The sequence below is a fragment of the Ursus arctos genome, unplaced genomic scaffold (assembly GCF_023065955.2).
Source record: "Ursus arctos isolate Adak ecotype North America unplaced genomic scaffold, UrsArc2.0 scaffold_6, whole genome shotgun sequence".
Taxonomy (NCBI): domain Eukaryota; kingdom Metazoa; phylum Chordata; class Mammalia; order Carnivora; family Ursidae; genus Ursus; species Ursus arctos.
The window spans coordinates 55,022,593-55,040,611 of record NW_026623078.1 but is presented as its reverse complement, the minus strand read 5'-3'; the positions used below and the strand labels follow the sequence as shown (position 1 = coordinate 55,040,611).

The window sequence follows — 18,019 nt, the reverse complement described above, 5'->3', positions numbered from 1 at the left end:
AGTGCGCGATCCTCTGTGACTGGCTTCTTCACTTAGCGTGCCGTGCTCAGGGTACAGCCACGGGGTGCGCCAGTGTCTCCTCCTTATGGAGAATGAGATTCCATAGCGTTCCTCTACCGCATTTTGCTATCCATTCATCAGTTCGTGGACATTGGGGTTGTTTCCACTTTTGGACTATCGTGAATAACGCTGCTCTGAATACTGGTGCACAGGTTTTTGTGTGGACGTGTTTTCATTTCTCTGGGATACATGCCGAGGATTAGACTTGCTGGCTCATACACGGTAACTCCAGGTTTAACTTTCCGAAAAACTGCTTTCCAAAGTGGCTGCGCCCTCTTCTTTTATTTCCATCAGCAGTGCGTCTGCTTTGCCCACATCCTGAATATGGAAGACTTTTAATATGGAAAGAATGGAAAAAATAGTTCCTTAAGCTTGATTTCATAGTTCAGTAGACACTAAAAAAGTACTTTCTTCTAACACTTTAATTAACAGCACTTGCTATTAGAAAAATGCCCTTCATCCTCAAGGGATGTCTGTGATGCACTGGGAAGACACTTTAAGAAGGAAGAAGGCAGGAAGATTAATCTGCATTCAAATAAAAATACAGAGCCTGAGGATTTTTTTTTCTAGTATTGTCATTACTGTAATGAACCAATAGGGATTTCTTAAGAAATGCAAATAAGTATTGTTTGCCGTGGATAAGGCAATGTTATCTAAAGGTAGAGACAAAGTATAGAATCCCGTTCGAAAAGTGAGGTTTTTTGAGAGCAAAAAGAATTGGAATGGGGCCAAATGACTTAGGAAAAATAAAAATCTATTGAAGTAAGCAAAAATAGAGCTAGTAAACCAGGTGGGACATGGGATCACTCCATGTATCTGAGCGGCTTCTCAGGGAGGGTGATGGGGGTGCAGGCAGAGGGACCTGGGAGAGGGGCTGGTGGCTTCTCAGCCGGTAACCACTGAATCTGAGCTTCCAGCCCTGGAGTTAGTCAGCCTCCTTGGTCAGTGCCCTTAAGGACTGCTCGAGCCTCCCTCTGTGCTCTGTTTGTTTTCCTCCCCTACCTTGTTTGACCACAACAGTTAAAAGCACATTAACCACCTCGTGATTTTAGTTTCAGTAAAATCAATTTCAGTCGTTCATCAAAGACACTTAAGGAACTTGCTTAACTTACTTTTAAAATGAATCATAAGTTAACATACTATAATATACCAAGGAAAATGTGAGCTGAGCAAGATCATGGGGGGCCTTGTAGACCACGTTAAGAAGACTCAGCTTCATTCTGGAGGCGGTGAGAAGCATTCAGTTTTAACCTTTGGAGTCAAGTGGTCACTTTTGTGCTTTGGAATGTGTGTGCTTCTACTTGCCCCAAGGAGTTCGTATTGGAGGGAGTGGAAGCAAAACTTGAGATACAGAGATCAAGGGGAAGAATGACAAGAGGTTGAACTAAGACCAGAACAGTGGGGATGGATTAGAGGGGTGCATTGGGAGTTAAGGAAAGACAAAGGCCCCGGTTGTTTGGGGGGAATGAAGGTGCAGCTGGCACCATGTGAGTCTCCCAGGTTCTGCATGGAGCCCTGGGCAGTTGCAGATAAAATTCACTAAGACTCATTCTCATGAAATGAGATTTCACAGTAATCAATATAATTTTCTGGAGGAGAAACAGTTTTGTGTCTTCTCCATTTTTTCATCTCCGTTTTTCCCTGCAGTCCGAGCATATTGTTTGGACCAAAGCCATTTCCTGTTCATCAGACATGTCATTTTTCAGAAGCAATTCTAGCAATTTTGGTACTTCCAACTTTAACTTATGGGAAGTCTATTTATGTCCCTCTGGGTCTTTTGTTTGTTTATTTTTAAAGATTTTATTAATTTATTTGTGAGAGAGGGAGAGAATGAATGCATGCAGGAGCGGGGATGGGAGTGGGGCTCAATCCCAGAACCCTGAGATCATGACCTGAGCCGAAGGCAGCCACTTCACCAACTGAGCCACCCAGGCTCCCCATGTCCCTCCGGGTCTTTTAAACAGGTAGCAGTTATGCAATTTCCTGGACCCCTCAGGCTTGCCCAAGGGCTTGCAAATGCTAGCATTCAAGGAGATCAATGACTCAGCTAGAAAATTGGTGGCTAACCTGTTGAAACCCTCTTGTGATTCCAGGCTGCTCTGGCAGGAGGCACCACCATGATCATGGATTTTGCCATTCCTCAGAAGGGCGCTTCCCTCCTCCAGGCCTTCGAGACCTGGCGAAGCTGGGCTGACCCCAAAGTCTGCTGCGACTACAGCCTTCACGTGGCGGTGACATGGTGGAGTGACCAGGTGAACCAGCAGTAGGGGTGGGGGGTGGGGGTGGTATTTCTTCCATTTAGTCCCCTAGCCCTTGCTCTGTGCAAGATCAAGAAACTGGTCATGTCAAAACATAAGAAATTGGTGATTTCGCTTGCTTCCTGGGTTACTGGAAGTCAGAATTAGAGGGAGGACTTTTCCTTGCATATTCTTTTGTACCTTTGGAATTTGGAATCCTGTGAAGTGTTATCAACTTGAAAAACTAAAAGAAATTTTTAAAGCATATAAAGATGATAGGATATATCCTTTATACTCATTTACAATAGCCTTTCCTAATAGGTAATCCATGAATTGTAAAATCTTTAGCTGTAATTTTAAGAAGTACTGAACTTATCAATTTTAGCACCTCCAGGCTCTTTTAAGCAGTATTTCCCCACAGAGTAGAACTTTTATTAGAAATGTTAAATATCTGGAGAAAAAAACAAAGAAGGGACAAACCAGGAACGTGACCGTTTTGAAGGCTGCCTCCCAGCTGTGTCCTAACCCAGCGTCCCTCCTGGTCTGTTCTCTAGTATCAACACGGGGTCAGATCATCTCATGGCAGAGCTGAAACCAGCCCTCCTTATCTGCTCATCATTTAGGCCATGGCCGAAAGGACAACAGAATTCAGATAGAAATATAGTTTTGAGAGATGTTAAAATATGTTTATTTCTCCTCATAAAAAACGTGCATGTGTACTTTGGAAGAAATTTTTACTTGAATTTCAATTGCCAACATGTTTTTCCCCATTGGACTTAATTCAGAAATCCTTTTGCCAGAAAGGGTTCACAAGGGTGACTTTATTTGAAGTTACCACGTAACTTATGTCCGCCCTTCCCCCTAGAAGTTGGGCTTCAGGCACCAAATTAATATAAAACAAGTAATTAATCTTTAACAGATGGTTCCGCAAACATAATAGCAAGGTTTAGAGTCCACAGCAAAAGTTAATTTTTCTCCCAAAACACGATTCTAAGTGATGCATCTAATCTCTTTTCTGCTTTTAGGATCTTCTTGCTTTCCTCCTTTCTCCCCCCTTTCCTCCTTCCCTCCCTCTTTCCTTCCTCCCACTCTTATTTTATAAGAGAGCAAAGGTGACAATGTTTGCCCGTACCAGTGTTTCTCATACTTTAATATGCAAATGGTTACCTGGCGGAATTGTTAGAGCACAGATTATGTGCAGAAAATGTATTCGTTTGCTAGGTCTGCTGTGACAAAGAAACACAGACCGAGTGGCTTACACAACAGAACTCTGTTGTCTCACAGCTCTGGAGACTAGAAGTTTGAGATCAAGATCTCGGCAGGTTGCTTCCTTCCGGGACCTGTGAGGGAGAATCTGGTGCAGGCCTCTCCCTGGCTTCTCGTGGTGTGCTGGTCATCTTGGGTGTTCCCTGATTTGTAGAAGCGGCACCCCAGCCTCTGCCTTCACCTCACATGGCATTCCCCGGTGTGCGTGTCTGTGTCCAAATTTCCCCTTTTTGTAAAGACCCCAGTCATCTTGGATTGGGGCCCACCCTGACGACCTCATCTTTACCGAGGTGATCGGCAATGCCTCCATTTCCAAATAAGGCCACATTTTGAGGTACTAGGGGTTAGGACTTCAACATATGAATTTTAGGGGGTGCACAGGTCAACCCATAGCAACAGGTCTGGGGGCAGGGCCTGAGAATCTGCAATTCCAGCCAACGCCCAGGCGATGCCAATGTTGCTGGTTCAGGTACCATCCTTTCGGAGCTGCAAGGCTTAAGCCACCATGCCTGCATTTGGAAGCCGGTCATGTGCGTATGCTAACAATGTTGAAGGCATTTTTTTTTTTCCGACTATAAAAATGATACTCATGGTAGAAAACTTGAAACCATGGAAAAGTAAACACACACACACACAAACACACAAAAAAAACCCCAAAACAAAAAATGAGGCACTCTCTATCATGTTCTGCCCCTTGCTGTTGTCCCTTAACATATCTTGGAGCTCATTCCATCCTTTCATTGATGACCACTGTCAACATTTTAGCACTTTTTCCATTTCTTGGTGTATGTGCTGTATATATGTCCATTCGGTCAGGCATCCATTCAGCAGATGGTTTGGGAGCAGCCGCTCTGCGGGAGGAACTGTTCTAGCACGTGGCGGTGGACAAACGCTGCAACGCCCCTGCTCTCGAGGGGCTGAAATTCTAGTGGGGGAAGCCATGAAAAAATAAATATACAATATGCCGGCTGATGAAGCGCCACAGAGAAAAGTAAGAAAAATTAGTAAGGGAATAAATAGGGACAGAAGTGAGTAATGTAACATGTAATAGAATCCTCTGTAAACATCACCGGTTCAATAGAAAAAATTGCATTGTTTTATTTTGCACTTTTTAATCAGCAGACAGGTTAACATTTTTTTCCTGTTTATTAGTCATTTGTATTTACTGTTTGAATTGCTGGTAGTATTTTTCACCTGGGATGTTAGACATTTTCTTATTAAGCCGATAAACAACTAAGAGCAATAATCCTATGCCTAGAACATGTGTTGTGTGTGTGTGTGTGTGTGTGTGTGTGTTGACATATTGAAATTCAAACAATTCTTTTTGGTCAAATCTACCAATTTTGTCTTTGAAGTTTTTGGTTTTTGTTGAGACTTCATTGGACCTGCAAGGGCAGTGGCCGAGCTGAGCTTGCCTGAATCTTACCTTGTCCCTTACGGCACAGCTGAAGGCTCCTGAGGATTCCAGCCCCCTAGCATCTCTCGCTAGGAGCCGCCGGGGGCTCAATCCGCGTCTTCCTCCTCCATCTGGGAGCCCATCCTGTGGGTTTCAGATCTGAGCCCAAAGCCTTACCTCGCATTAGCTTTGATTGCTTCTAGAGACATGTTTGCTTCTGTTGCTGCCAAGTGGCTTCGTTTCCATTTTCTAAAATAATTTCCTCCCATCAGGAGATAGATGCTGAGAATTTTATGTCCAAGTAAAGAAATGAAGTATTTTGGGGAAAACCAGGAACTCTTTCATGATTTAAAAGCATCATACCAACAGCATTTCATCCGATGAAGTGAGGTCTAACCTGGGGGAAGGATCAAGGCCTTAATTGCATTTTTGGGGGAATTAAACTGTTGTCCTTATTTTACTTAATTCTCTTCTGAATGCAGCATTTTGGGTGTTGAAGAGAATGTTGAAATTATTTAAATTAAAGCATGGCATTTTTTGTGTGTGGGGCTGTTGTGCCCTTTTAGGTTAAAGAAGAAATGAAAATCCTTACCCAAGACAAAGGTGTGAACTCTTTCAAGATGTTTATGGCCTATAAAGACCTGTACATGGTGAGGGATGAGGAGCTCTACGCTGCCTTCTCTCAGTGCAAGGAAATTGGAGCGATTGCCCAGGTCCATGCAGAAAATGGAGACCTGATAGCGGAGGTAAGCGTTTGCACCCCAGAGGTTTGCCACAAACGAAACGGCCGTAACTTACGCTAAAGACAATTGGACCCAAGCAGGTGAGCTAATTCTGTGCATTGGAAGAATGAAAATCCAGACACGAATGTCCTATGGCTTGGAAACACTTGACTCGGTTTACTTAAGTCCATGCTCTGACTTTCATTCAGGTCAGAATGAAGATTCCAATCTTATTGGAATGAAGATTTCCCTTTTCAAACCAGCTATCAGATCTCAAACATGTTTCTCAAACAAATACTTTTCTTTGTGTATCCAGCACTTTTTTTTTTTTTTAGTAGCTCCGCCTGCTGGTTCAGATTGCCAAAGCCTGACGAGCGGGATCTGATGACTTAAGCAGTGTATCAAATGCTGTTTAAAGCTCCATTCTTTTCACATATTAAAATGTGCTCTGGAGGAATCTAGATGGTATTTATTTCTCATGTGAGTTCTATTATTAATGCCCGAAGGATCCACTATCTGCAAGACTTAAAGAGCTGTCTCGTACCCTTTATATTAGCTGATTTTTTTTTCCCTCTCCATAGGCTCAGCTCCCATTAAAGTCAAGGAGAGTGAGGCTGGGTGGCCAGGAGGCAATCCTGAGCTGTAAGCTCAAGCCAACCAGAGTTTAAATTGACTCTCTGCTGTGTGACACTGAGCCAGCCGTTTTCCCACTCCGAATGTTGATTTCCTGCTTTTTTTGTAAGGAAGAAATAACATTCTGAAGTGGGACAGTGTCTGGTGCAGTATCATTCGGTGGGTGGGACAGAGGCAGAGGGTAGTAAAAAGTACAGCTACTTACATCATGTTATATGTGTCACCTCAACAATATTGGGAATTCGAATATTTGGTTTTATTTTATTTTGTCCTGAACCAGTAATAAGAATGTGATTCGAATTAACCTCCTATCTTTTTCAGCTCTTCAATCAAAATATTTTTTTAAATTTTTTTTTAAGATTTTATTTATTTATTTGACAGAGAGAGACAGCCAGCCAGAGAGAGAACACAAGCAGGGGGAGTGGGAGAGGAAGAAGCAGGCTTATAGCGGAGGAGCCTGATGTGGGGCTCGATCCCAGAACGCCGGGATGACGCCCTGAGCCAAAGGCAGACGCTTAACGACTGTGCCACCCAGATGCCCCTCAATCAAAATAATTTAATTGTGAAATATATGTATGAAAAACTAACATATACTAAGTGCTACGTTTATGTGTTAAAATTATGTTTACCAAATATACACAGTGTATACACACACACACACACACACACTCACACACACTCATACCTCTGCACCTAACAGTTCTAAAAGCCTGGCCAAGTATTTAATTTTCATTAAGATAATGGTACGTGTCATTAGTAGACCTTCCTTGCACATGCATCTGTTCCCACTGTCTTTTTAGGGCGCAAAGAAGATGCTAGAATTGGGCATAACAGGGCCTGAGGGCCATGAGCTGTGCCGTCCGGAAGCAGTGGAGGCAGAGGCCACGCTGAGAGCCATCACCATCGCCAGCACCGTGAACTGCCCTCTCTACATCGTGCATGTGATGAGCAGGTCTGCAGCCAAGGTCATAGCGGATGCAAGGAGAGACGGTAACTCCTGAGGGAGAAGCTCGCCTGTAACTCAGTCGTGGCTGAAGAGTGAAGTAAATGAGCCGCAGTTCCGGCTCTGCTTATGAGAAAGTTGCATGGGGGGCGGGGGCGTCTGGGTGGCTCAGTTGGTTCCGCGTCTGCCTTCAGCTCAGGTCGTGATCTCAGGGTCCTGGGATTGAGCCCCAAGTTGGGCTCCCTGCCCAGCAGGGGGTCTGCTTCTCCTTCTCCCTCTGCTTACTGCTCCCCCTGTTTGTGTGCTCTCTCTCTCTCTGTGTCAAATAAGTGAATAAAATTTTTTAAAATAAATAAATAAATAAATATCACAGGAAGGTACCTTTATAAAAAAAAAAGTTGCATGTGAATTTCCACAGCTTGTCTTCCTCCTTTTTCATCAGCATCCTTTCTGTTTTCTTGCACCTCACGCAAGTCTAGTTACCCTCCTTTCTGCTTCTCTGCCTTAGGCTATTTCTCCACCATCCTTGGAACCTCAAGACATTTCCTGCAGCCACAGGTCCCCACTCTTTAATCTGCAGCCCACTTTTTAAATCTAATGGCTAAATGCAGAGTCTCCAGTTAACTTTAAAGATTACCTGTCTCTTAGGCATCTCCACTATCCTCTTAGTAGTTGAATCAAGATGGCGCAGGGTACACAGTAGACGCTCAACAAATTTCTTTCAAATTGAGTTGATTTGTCCCATAGCTCCTTGGGTATTAGAGCTATTAAAGCAATTGTCCAAATCGTATTTTTATGACAATCATTTTAAGATTTTAAAACCAAAGTCCCCCCCCCCCGCCCCTATAATATAATAGACCCTCCTGGGGCGCCTGGGTGGCACAGCAGTTAAGCGTCTGCCTTCAGCTTGGGCGTGATCCCAGCGTTATGGGATCGAGCCCCACATCAGGCTCCTCCGCTATGAGCCTGCTTCTTCCTCTCCCACTCCCCCTGTTTGTGTTCCCTCTCTTGCTGGCTGTTTCTATCTCTGTTGAATAAATAAATAAATAAATAAATAAATAAATAAATAAATCTTTAAAAATATATATATATATAATAGGCCCTCCTGATGTGCTAGTAGCTTTATCGTCTCACTTTTAAAAGCCAGGAAATCAGAAGTAGCCTTATCAATCACCCTGGCTCTTTGTTTTCTTTTTAAACTGAAACCGACTGAATTTTTAAAATATGGATTATAAAAATTACGAAAATAGATTTGGCATATCTTTAACACTAAAATTAATTCTGTCAAAATCACTTGTCGTTGCATGAACTTGGTCTTACTACCAACATTTCTGCTTACTTCTCCCCACTCCCCTTTCCCAACAGTATAATTTCAGTATAAAAGAGCACAGCACTTCAAAAAGAAAATACTGCCGTTTTAAAGTTACAGTATTAGTTTCTGCCACCAGGTGGCTCTGTTGCCATCTCTATGGAGCTGGCTGTTGTAGAGTTATTTGCTTTGTAAATCACGTGCCCTGTGCTACAGCCTGTCAGTCAGGTCCATAATGTCAGAATATGATTTAAGAAATAGCAAAATCAGCAGAAATGGGCACTCTTAACCCACATCAAGCTACGATTTTGACAGTCCTGTCAGGAAGCAGTTTGTTGATCTTAGGTATTATTTTTTTACTGGGATAGAATTCCATTAGGTACAGAGTAAAAGTCTAGAGAAGGTTTTGGAATAATCATGGGCAGAAAACTATTAAACTTAAATGTGGACATTTTCATTTTACTTTAAATTTTAAATTTTATTTTATTTTTTGAATATGTACAGCATTTATGTGGTCCCAAAGTCAGTCAAAATCACATATTAAAAAAAAAGTATTCCCAGAGAATTCTTACTTCCTTGCCTGGCAACTTCATCCTCCACCCCATTAGTAATTTTTTTTTTTAAGAGTTTTTATTTATTTGACAGAGAGAGAGAGACAGCGAGAGAGGGAACACAAGCAGGGGGAGTGGGAGAGGAAGAAGCAGGCTTCCAGCGGAGGGACCTGATGTGGGGCTCAATCCCAGAACGCTGGGATCACGCCCTGAGCCGAAGGCAGACGCTTAACGACTGAGCCACCCAGGCGCCCCAGTAATTATTTTTATTAATTTATTTCTGTCCTATCTTTATAGTGTTTCTCTTTATGAAAAAAGAATATGTGTGTATTCTTATTTCTCTTTCTTTCCTACTTGAAAGGTAAAATAGTGTATCTCATGTTCTGTATTTTGCTTGTCTTTCTACTTGAAAATATATCTTAAAGGTCCGCTCATGTTAGGTCTAGAGTTTGTCCATTCTTTCCTACGGATGTTGAGTATGCCACTGTTCACCTAACTAGTCCCCTACTGATAGATACTCGGGCTGTTTTCAGTCTTTAGTTCTTACATATAAAATCACAGTGATGGCCTTATACATATGCTATTTTATGTGAAAGGTGTATTCGTTTTCTGTGGCTACTGTAAACAGATTGCCACAAACTTAGTGGCTTAAGACAGCACAAATGTCTTCTCTTACAGTTCTGGAGGTCAGAAGTCTAACACACATCTTATTGGGCTAAAACCAAGTTGTCGGCCATGCTCCACATCGGCCTGGAGGCTCTAGGGGAGAACCCCTTTCCTTGCCGTTTCTAGCTTCTAGAGACCACCCACATTCCTTGGTTCACATTTCCCCTGCTCCATCTCCAAAGGCAGTGGTAGGTGGAGAACATTGCATTATTCTGCTCTCCTCTTCTGCCCCTCTCTTCTGCTTTAAGGACCCTTGGGTTACATTGAGCCCACCCAGTTAAAGGATAAAGCCCCTATCTAGGTTCTTAATTTAATCACATCTGTGAAGTCCTTTTTGCCACATAGGAGAACACAGTCACAGCTTATGGGGATGAGGACATGGACGTCTTTGGGGCGCCATTATTCTGCCTGCCACAGAAAAGGATCCTCAGAGTAGAGTCCTAAAAGGGGACTGCTGGTTCAAGGGTAAATGCATACATACTTTTTGGATATTGCTAAATCCCTTTCCAAAGGGGTTGTAAATAGAAAATATTTAAAATGTCAACCCAAATGTTCCAGCTGAGTCAGACTTACTGTGGTAACTCTTGTGAAAATGCTCTAATGCCCAATGGTCAGAGGCAGCAGAGGTCCAGAATAAATTGGCATAAGAGTTTTCCCACGCCTGGCATGTGAACTCTCACATGTGATCAAGCAGGAACCCGAAGGGAGTAGGGGGTGGGTTGGGCATAAACAATGCCAGACTGTTAATATGGTGACTGTATCCGCCAACCTAAGGGCAGGTCTCTGGAGAGTCTAGAGTGACAAGAGCTGGTGGACCACACTGACCTTTTGCTCATTTATTACCTAACGTAATTTCTGAATATAAAAGAGCAATACACATCTATTCATTGTTACCACGTTTAAATAAGAAACAATTCAGCCTTACAGATTTGTCTGTAAATATCTTTGCCAGCCCCTTCTATCATCAGGGCCTTACCATCAGAGTGTGGTCCCTAGAATGCAGCATAGCATCCCCTGGGGGCTCATTAGAAATGCAGAGCCTTGGACCCCATCCCAGACCCACTGAATCAGAATGTGCACTTATAACTAGGACCCCAGGTGACTCATATGCATATTAAAGTTTGAGAATCACTGCTCCAGGAAGCACAAAAGGGATCCAATTATTAATTCTTTATTGTAGTAGCCTAGCGATACAATGCTATTAAGTTTGATATTATTGTTGAATTGCCAACTATCTACCCAGAAGAGAGCAGCATGAGCGTTAATGATTATATAACAACCAACAGTATTTGTTGGGTACTTAATATGTCCCTGGCACATATTTTAATGTCTTGTATCATTTCCTGTTTTACTATATATTATGTCATTAGTGTATTTTAATATATGTTAAATGTTTAAATTGTCATAACAATGTTCAAGCCAAGTTTTATCGGTTTTGTGACTGGTGAAATTGAGACTTGGAAAAGTTTGGTAAATTAATCACTTACTAGTAGGTGCTAAACCTGGAATTCAAGCCCAAGTTCATGTGGCCCCAAAGCCCCAGTGTTTTCCATCGCTCTCCACTCTGTTCAAGAAGAAATTGGTTTACAGAGTTGGGAAATGCAGATATCAAGTTTGTATTTTGGCTTTGGTTTTTGGCCTTACATTTTAAATTTTATTTAAAACACTATCATCTTTTGTTATTTTTTATCACCATTGGAAGAGAAACACATGGTTGAAGTGATGTCATCAAGATGGCGACTTAGGTCATTCCTGACTTCGCTCCCCCTCACAGGAGCAGCTAACATTTATTCAAGTGTAAAACACCACTGAGAGAATCCCAGAACACAGGGCTGAGGCTGAAGCAGCCCCCGCACCTCAGAGACCAAGACAGACGGCATTAGGAGGGTAAGAGAAGTGACTACACGTTGACCACATTGCCCCTGCCCCAGGCCAGTGCGACACCACAAGTAGAGGTCTCCCTTGAGCCTCTGGTTCTTCTCACAGGGGGCGGGGGTGGAGAGAACCCAGGGGGAGAGCCAGCCTCCCTCAGCATTGTGGGTCACTTTGGGAGCCTCTACTCTGATCTGACACCATGAGGATTTCAGGGGAATGCACAGAGCTTAGCCACTGGCAATCTGACTGTGGGAAAGAGGGGAAAGGCGGCAACAACCAGAGCACGGATTTTGACAGAGAGAGCGTACCTGCAGCCCAGGCAGCAATCCCAGACAGCAGCTTTGCTCCTCTGCAGAACCAAGCTGGAGGCTCACTCTGACCACTCTGTGGGGGGCAGATCTGCCCTGATTCAGATCCCTAAGCCAGGGGTTTTGCTGACCCCAGAGCCTGGTTTGCTCATGCCCAGGCAAGGAGCTGAGTCAGGGCCCCACCTGTTGTGGGAGTGCCTCCCATCACCATCTGACAAGGAGGGCTGGCGACGACTCCCCGAAGCTGTGTGGCCGGCCGTGCTCAAGCTGAGAGGCAGACAGCTGGACCTGATCACCCAGAGCAAAGCCAGCAGCAGGCACGGAGCCTCTCCACGCGGTGCAGAGGCAGGGGATTCATTCAGATCCAGGGCTGCGGGTAGCTCCTGGCCCTTGCCAACCAGAGAGCCCGTTTGGGCAATTGAGAGCCTGGAGCGGCCCCCACCCCTCCTGCCCAGGCAGTGGGGCTGAAACATAGCCCCATCCACCGTGGAGAGTGTTTTCCGGTCCTATCAGGCCCCAGGAATGGCGAGGACACCTGGAGCTGTGTGGCCCAGCAGCTCTCAGACCAAGAGAAGAGCGGACAGAAGCAAGTTTGCAGAGCAAAGCCAAAGGCACTCTCTGGCTGGGGAACTTGGGGTGCAGGTTGGCTTGAGTTAACAGAGAAAAAGCTTGACCAGCTTAGGGCTGCTTCTCCCCCTGTGCCTGGGCAAGGAATCTAATTTGTAGCCCCACTTGTCACAGTGAAGACAGCCTTCAGGCTGTCTGACAGGGAGATGCGAAGATGCAGCCAGAGCACAGAGGAAGTGGTGCAGCCGGTTCAGCCCATTCACCAGCCCTATGCCGGGGCCGGGGGTGGGGGGTGGGTTGCTGAAACAAGCAGTCCCCTCCCCCAGCAGAGCATTCAGTGTACACACTGCTCAATTTGGGCCCTCACACAATGAGCTGTAAAGGCCTTGGCTCCTGGCTTGCTGCCCTGACTCCACCCCACTACTGAAGAGAGTACCCTGACCATTGAATGACCTGACTGCAGATTTCAGGCATCCATGGAGCCCACCCGACAGCCTCACTCGGGTAGGGAACCAAGCCAGCCATCCTATCCGAGTGTTCTCAGCCAGTGGCACCCCCCCCCAATTCCTGTCCCCAGACCTCAAACGGTTGCCTCAGCCAAAAGTAGACCCTAATAGCAGACCCCACCTGGCCAAGGACAGTACCAGCAGACACACTCAGAAACCCAAACTGAGCCAACTGGTGGATTGTCTCTGCCAAAGCAACCCTGTGAAGTCTGGAAGAGAACCCCAATTACTCAAATGCGCAGGCACCAACATAAGAAACCAAGGATCACAAGTAAATCAGGTAAATATGATACCACCAGAGGAAACTAGTCAAGCTCCAATCACTGACCTTAACAAAGCGGAGAACTATGAACTGCCAAAGAATTCAGAATAATCCCCTTAAGGAAGTTTAGTGAACTACAAGCAACAGACAGAGTACATGAAATTAGGAAAAAGAGGCATGAACAAAATGAGAAGTTTGACAAGGAAATAGTAACCATCAAAAACCAAACAAAACCCCAGATATCTCAGAGTTAAAAACATACAGCAATTGAACTGAAGAATTCAACAGAGTTTCAAACGTACACTCAGCCATGCAGAAGAGTCAACGACCTGAAGGATAGAACCTTTACCCAGTCAGAAGACTAAAAAGGAAAAAGAATGAAAAAAGTGAAGAAAGCCTACAGGAATTATGAAACACAACGAAAAAAAAAAAAAACCAATATTCTCATTATGGGAATTAAGAAGAAGAAAAAGAGAAAGGGACGTAAGGTATATTTAAAGCAAGAAAAGCTGAGAACTCCCCAAACCTGGGGAAAGAAATGGACATCCACTTCTGTTTCTTGCTGAGTCAATTTTTCATTTATTTTTTTTAACATCTTGGTCCTTCTTTTCGTGTTTATTTTTTCTTCAAGGGTCGTGATGCTGGACTGTCTATGTTCGTGACTGGGCAGTTAAGGCAGGGAGTGTAGGGAGCAGGCATGGATGTCCCTGCTGCTGTTCAGGTCTGTTTCCTGAGCAGGTCCTGACCTGAAGGGGAGCGCTGACCATGAGCTTTGTAAAAGGAGTTGGGGCACGGTCACCGGGGAGCTCCCATGGAAAGTGCAGGGCTTCCCTCTGCAGTATGGATGCTAACTTTGAAGCTCTGTTCCCCATGCAGAGGTGGGGGAGGTGCTGACTGCCCTTCCCACCCTCAGAAAAGAGCTCATCACACCTTCCTCAAATTTGAGTTCAGGCTATAGTGCTACTTTCCTTCATAGGCTATTGACATCCCTCTGCTTTCTTGTCTTCCTAAAATTTACCCAAACTTCTGGTCAGCTGTGGTCCCTCCTTCCTTCTCAGAGCAGCTGTGGGTCTTGCCCATCTCTCAGACATCTTGGTGTGAACTGAGAAGAAAGAGACAGAAATGTACATTGTGTCCCCAACTTTAAATGGAAGCCCGAGGTTCTCCTTTGTTCCAACCTTGATGTTTTCTTTTAGTACTTGCGATAAGAAAACAAAACACAGGTTACAGGAAAAAGAATAAAAATGTCATGTGCAAGCCATTGAAATCGGGGTTGCTTTTGACAGTTTGAAAGGAATTTAAATTTCATGCTTATTTCTGGTCTTAGTTCATCTAAATTGAGTAACTAGAACTAGGTTGGTTCTCATCTTTCGTGTGAGAAGCCACTTTTGCAAAAATGAGGTAAGGGAACCAGAAGGCCGTCCTTAGAATGCTATCGTTTTTTTCTTCCAGAAGCAGAATCTGACTCCCTTGCTCCATAACCCACGTGTAAAGTTGGACAAACCGGCTGTATTTGTGTCATATATAGAAGTTCCCATCTGCCCAGCCCCAGAACGCATTCACTCACCAGTCATGTCTTTGTCCAAACAGTATATGTGTCGACATGTGTCATTGGCTTCAGTGATACTTTTTATTTTGGTTTGAGTAACTTAGGTTATACATGCTCCTTTTCTCCACATACTGGCATCTGGAATTATTAATGGCCTTTCAAAAAATGTATCGTTTACCTCTCCCTCCCTTTCCACTAGAACTCGCATGCATGTGGAGTCACTGTGTTTCTGATGCTTTATTTCGAATGGTGGCGGCTTCTCTCAGAGCTTACTTGGTGCTGTACTTGATGTATATCTGTTATGATTTGTTTTCCAACTAAGGCTGAAATTTTTAATGCCTTTTTTTTTTTAGTTTATAGTTTAACTTGTCTTAATAAAGTTCAACTCTATTTTATATCCATATTCCCGTCCTTAGGGTGTAAATAAGATTCTCATCTGAACTTATTCATAAAAATGTTTTCTTTATACTTTTCACACACCAAAAAACCCCAAATTATTGGACACCAAATATATGCTGGGCAGTGCGCTCTAGGCATTGGATTTGCAAAAGTGATTAAGTTAATTTTGATCCTCAAGTAACGTAGAGTGAACGGAGCTGCATTGTGGATGGGTTTCTTTCATTTGTTTGTTGGACGTGGTTTGGTTTTGGTTTTACTTTTTGTAGAAAGCTTTACTTTCCAGGCTTGTTGCTGTAAAGCACAAGCTTCTGTTAACCGAGAGATTTTAGAGGTCTTATTTTCCACTTTATTTAAACTCTGCCTGCCCCCCCCAACACCGCCATGTTCATCTTGTGTTTTAAAAGATGGGCAGAAAGGTCCACACAGGGGCCACTCTCTCTGTGTGTGGTTGACCACTGCTTGTGAGAACTAAACAAGGATACATCAAATCTTGTTATCACAAGCATGATTAACGGACGCTTAGTAACTGGTGCTGTTCCTAAGGAGTACAGGCGGCTGAGTCAAGGTGGTTCTCCATCTCAGGCTTTCTTTTTCTGTATGTGAACATCTGAACACTCCCTTGTCCTTTAAATTTAGAACAAGATGATTTACCTTATGTCCAATTGCAAAGCAGTTGAAGACTGGCCATTTTAAAACATTTTCTTAAAACGAATTGCGAAACCATAAGGACAGGAACGTTTCTGGAACATCCTAGCTGCTGTAACAGAGTACCACCGACTGGGCAGTTTAAACAACAGAGATGGATTTTCTCATAGTATTGGAGACTAGAAGACCGAAGTGTTGGCAGAGTTGGCTCCTTTATAAAAAATATTTTATTTATTTATTTATTTATTTGGGAGATAGAGATAGACATAGCGAGAGAACTCACAAGTGGGGAGGAGAGAGAGAAGCAGGCTCCCTGCTGAGTAGGGAGCCCCATGCGGGACTCGATCCTAGGACCCCAGGATCATGACCTGAGCCAAAGGTAGACGCTTAACTGACTGAGCCACCCAGGCACCCCGAGTTGGTTCTTTTTGAGGGCAGTGAAGGAAGGATGTAGTCTAGATCTCTCTCCTTGGTTTGTGGATGACTGTCTTCTCCCTGTGTCTTCACATTGTCTTCCCTCTGTATGTGTCTGTGCCCAGATTTCCTCTTCTTAGAAGGACTGCACTCATGGTGGATTAGAGCTTACCCTAATGACCTCATTTTAACTTAATTACCTTTATAAAGGACACTCCAAATACAGTCACATTCGAAGATACTGGGGTTAGGACTTTAACATTCGAATTTTGGCAAGCGGCACAATTCAGCCCATAACATGAAGTGAACCCGGAGTCCCAAGATGCTAGGTACTTTTGTATGCATTAATTTATTTGATCCTCATGAAATTGCCACTCTAGAGAGAAATTGTGACCCCACTTCATGGATGAGAAAAACTGAGGCTAAGAGCGATGACTCATCTTGCACGAGTCACTAACTAAAAAGTAGCACAATCAAGATTTGAACCTGAAACTGTGTGATCTCTATTTTGCTGCTTCTCTGGATGTTCCTTCTCAGTCATTTCCTTTCTTTGTAAATGTAATGTTTTTGAACCAAAACAGAGCCCAGGAAGGTTCTACTCTGTCCATCTAGCTAGGAAAAATTATTTTTATAGATGTGGTTGGCTTTCTGTGGGTAGCCAATGCTTCCACTCCTGGGTACTCATGCCAGCCTCACTGCATTTTTCAACCTTGTATAACAGATCTTGGGACGTGATTAAGTGCTGCTCGCAAATCTAGACCAAGTGTGAACACCTGCTCTATCACTTTCATCTAATAAATGGGTTGTCTGGTCAGAGGGGAGTTTGGATTGGTTTGATATGTTTCTTTATTTGGAAATCTTTAGAATCTCCCAGAGGGAAAAACTCCTTTAAGTGGGAGATAGCATCTTAAGTGCAGAGTCTTTTTTGGCTTCAGGCCAAACCCTGGAGAGAGAAGGAGATAACCTGTCTGCGTAGACAGGGCACAGTGCAAACCTTGCTGGGACAGTGGGAGGAGGTGAATGACGAAGACGTTCTATCTCCCGAGAGTTGTTGCAACCATCTGGCCTCAAACGTAATCAGGAGAGTAGCAGACAGGACAGATAGAGCGCTTTTCATTACCAGCCTGCTAAGCATAGTAAATGCAACCAGTAAGTGAAATTGGAAAATTGCTCAGCCACATCCCCAAATGGCTTGTGGTTGACTTGAACATTTAAGAATACATATTCTTTACCAAGAAATGGAGAATGACACTTAACCTAGTAAGGTAATGCGTATGTATGATGTGGTATCAAAATACTAGGGTTCGACTCTGGTGTATCACTTACTACCTGTGTGACTTGGGCAAGTTAGTTCGTCTCATTGAACATCAGTTTCATTATCTGTCAAACCAGCAGGAGGGTTGCCGTGAAGGTCAAATGAAATACATGACCTTCAAGCTGTAATTGCAATCCATAGAGTGCTACACATATGTTAAGATATTTTTGTTACTACCTTATTTTTGGCCCAGATCTAATAAAACCCACAATTATGCTGAATTATCCAGTTTGATTCTCCAATTTATGGATTACCCAGGCGCGTTGTTCTCCTTCCCCTTTTTCCTTCTTGAATACTATCTACTTTCTGAAAATGTCTTAGAACCACTGTGAAATAGGGGGAAGAGTAGTTAGGAATTTTTACTTTTTATTTAAAAATTTTAAAGTATATTTGTAA

General features: G+C 43.6%; 1 protein-coding gene across 3 annotated transcripts in view; it reads left to right on the top strand.

The window, feature by feature from the left end:
• DPYS (dihydropyrimidinase) overlaps positions 1-18,019 on the top strand; it is a 78,312-nt gene that overhangs the window by 12,109 nt on the left and 48,184 nt on the right. For all 3 annotated transcript variants that reach the window (XM_026495586.4, XM_026495585.4, XM_026495587.4), the window contains exons 2-4: positions 2,154-2,312; positions 5,526-5,705; positions 7,115-7,304. In XM_026495586.4, the coding sequence (XP_026351371.2) occupies positions 2,154-2,312; positions 5,526-5,705; positions 7,115-7,304 (529 nt within the window). The remainder of the gene's footprint in view (positions 1-2,153; positions 2,313-5,525; positions 5,706-7,114; positions 7,305-18,019) is intronic.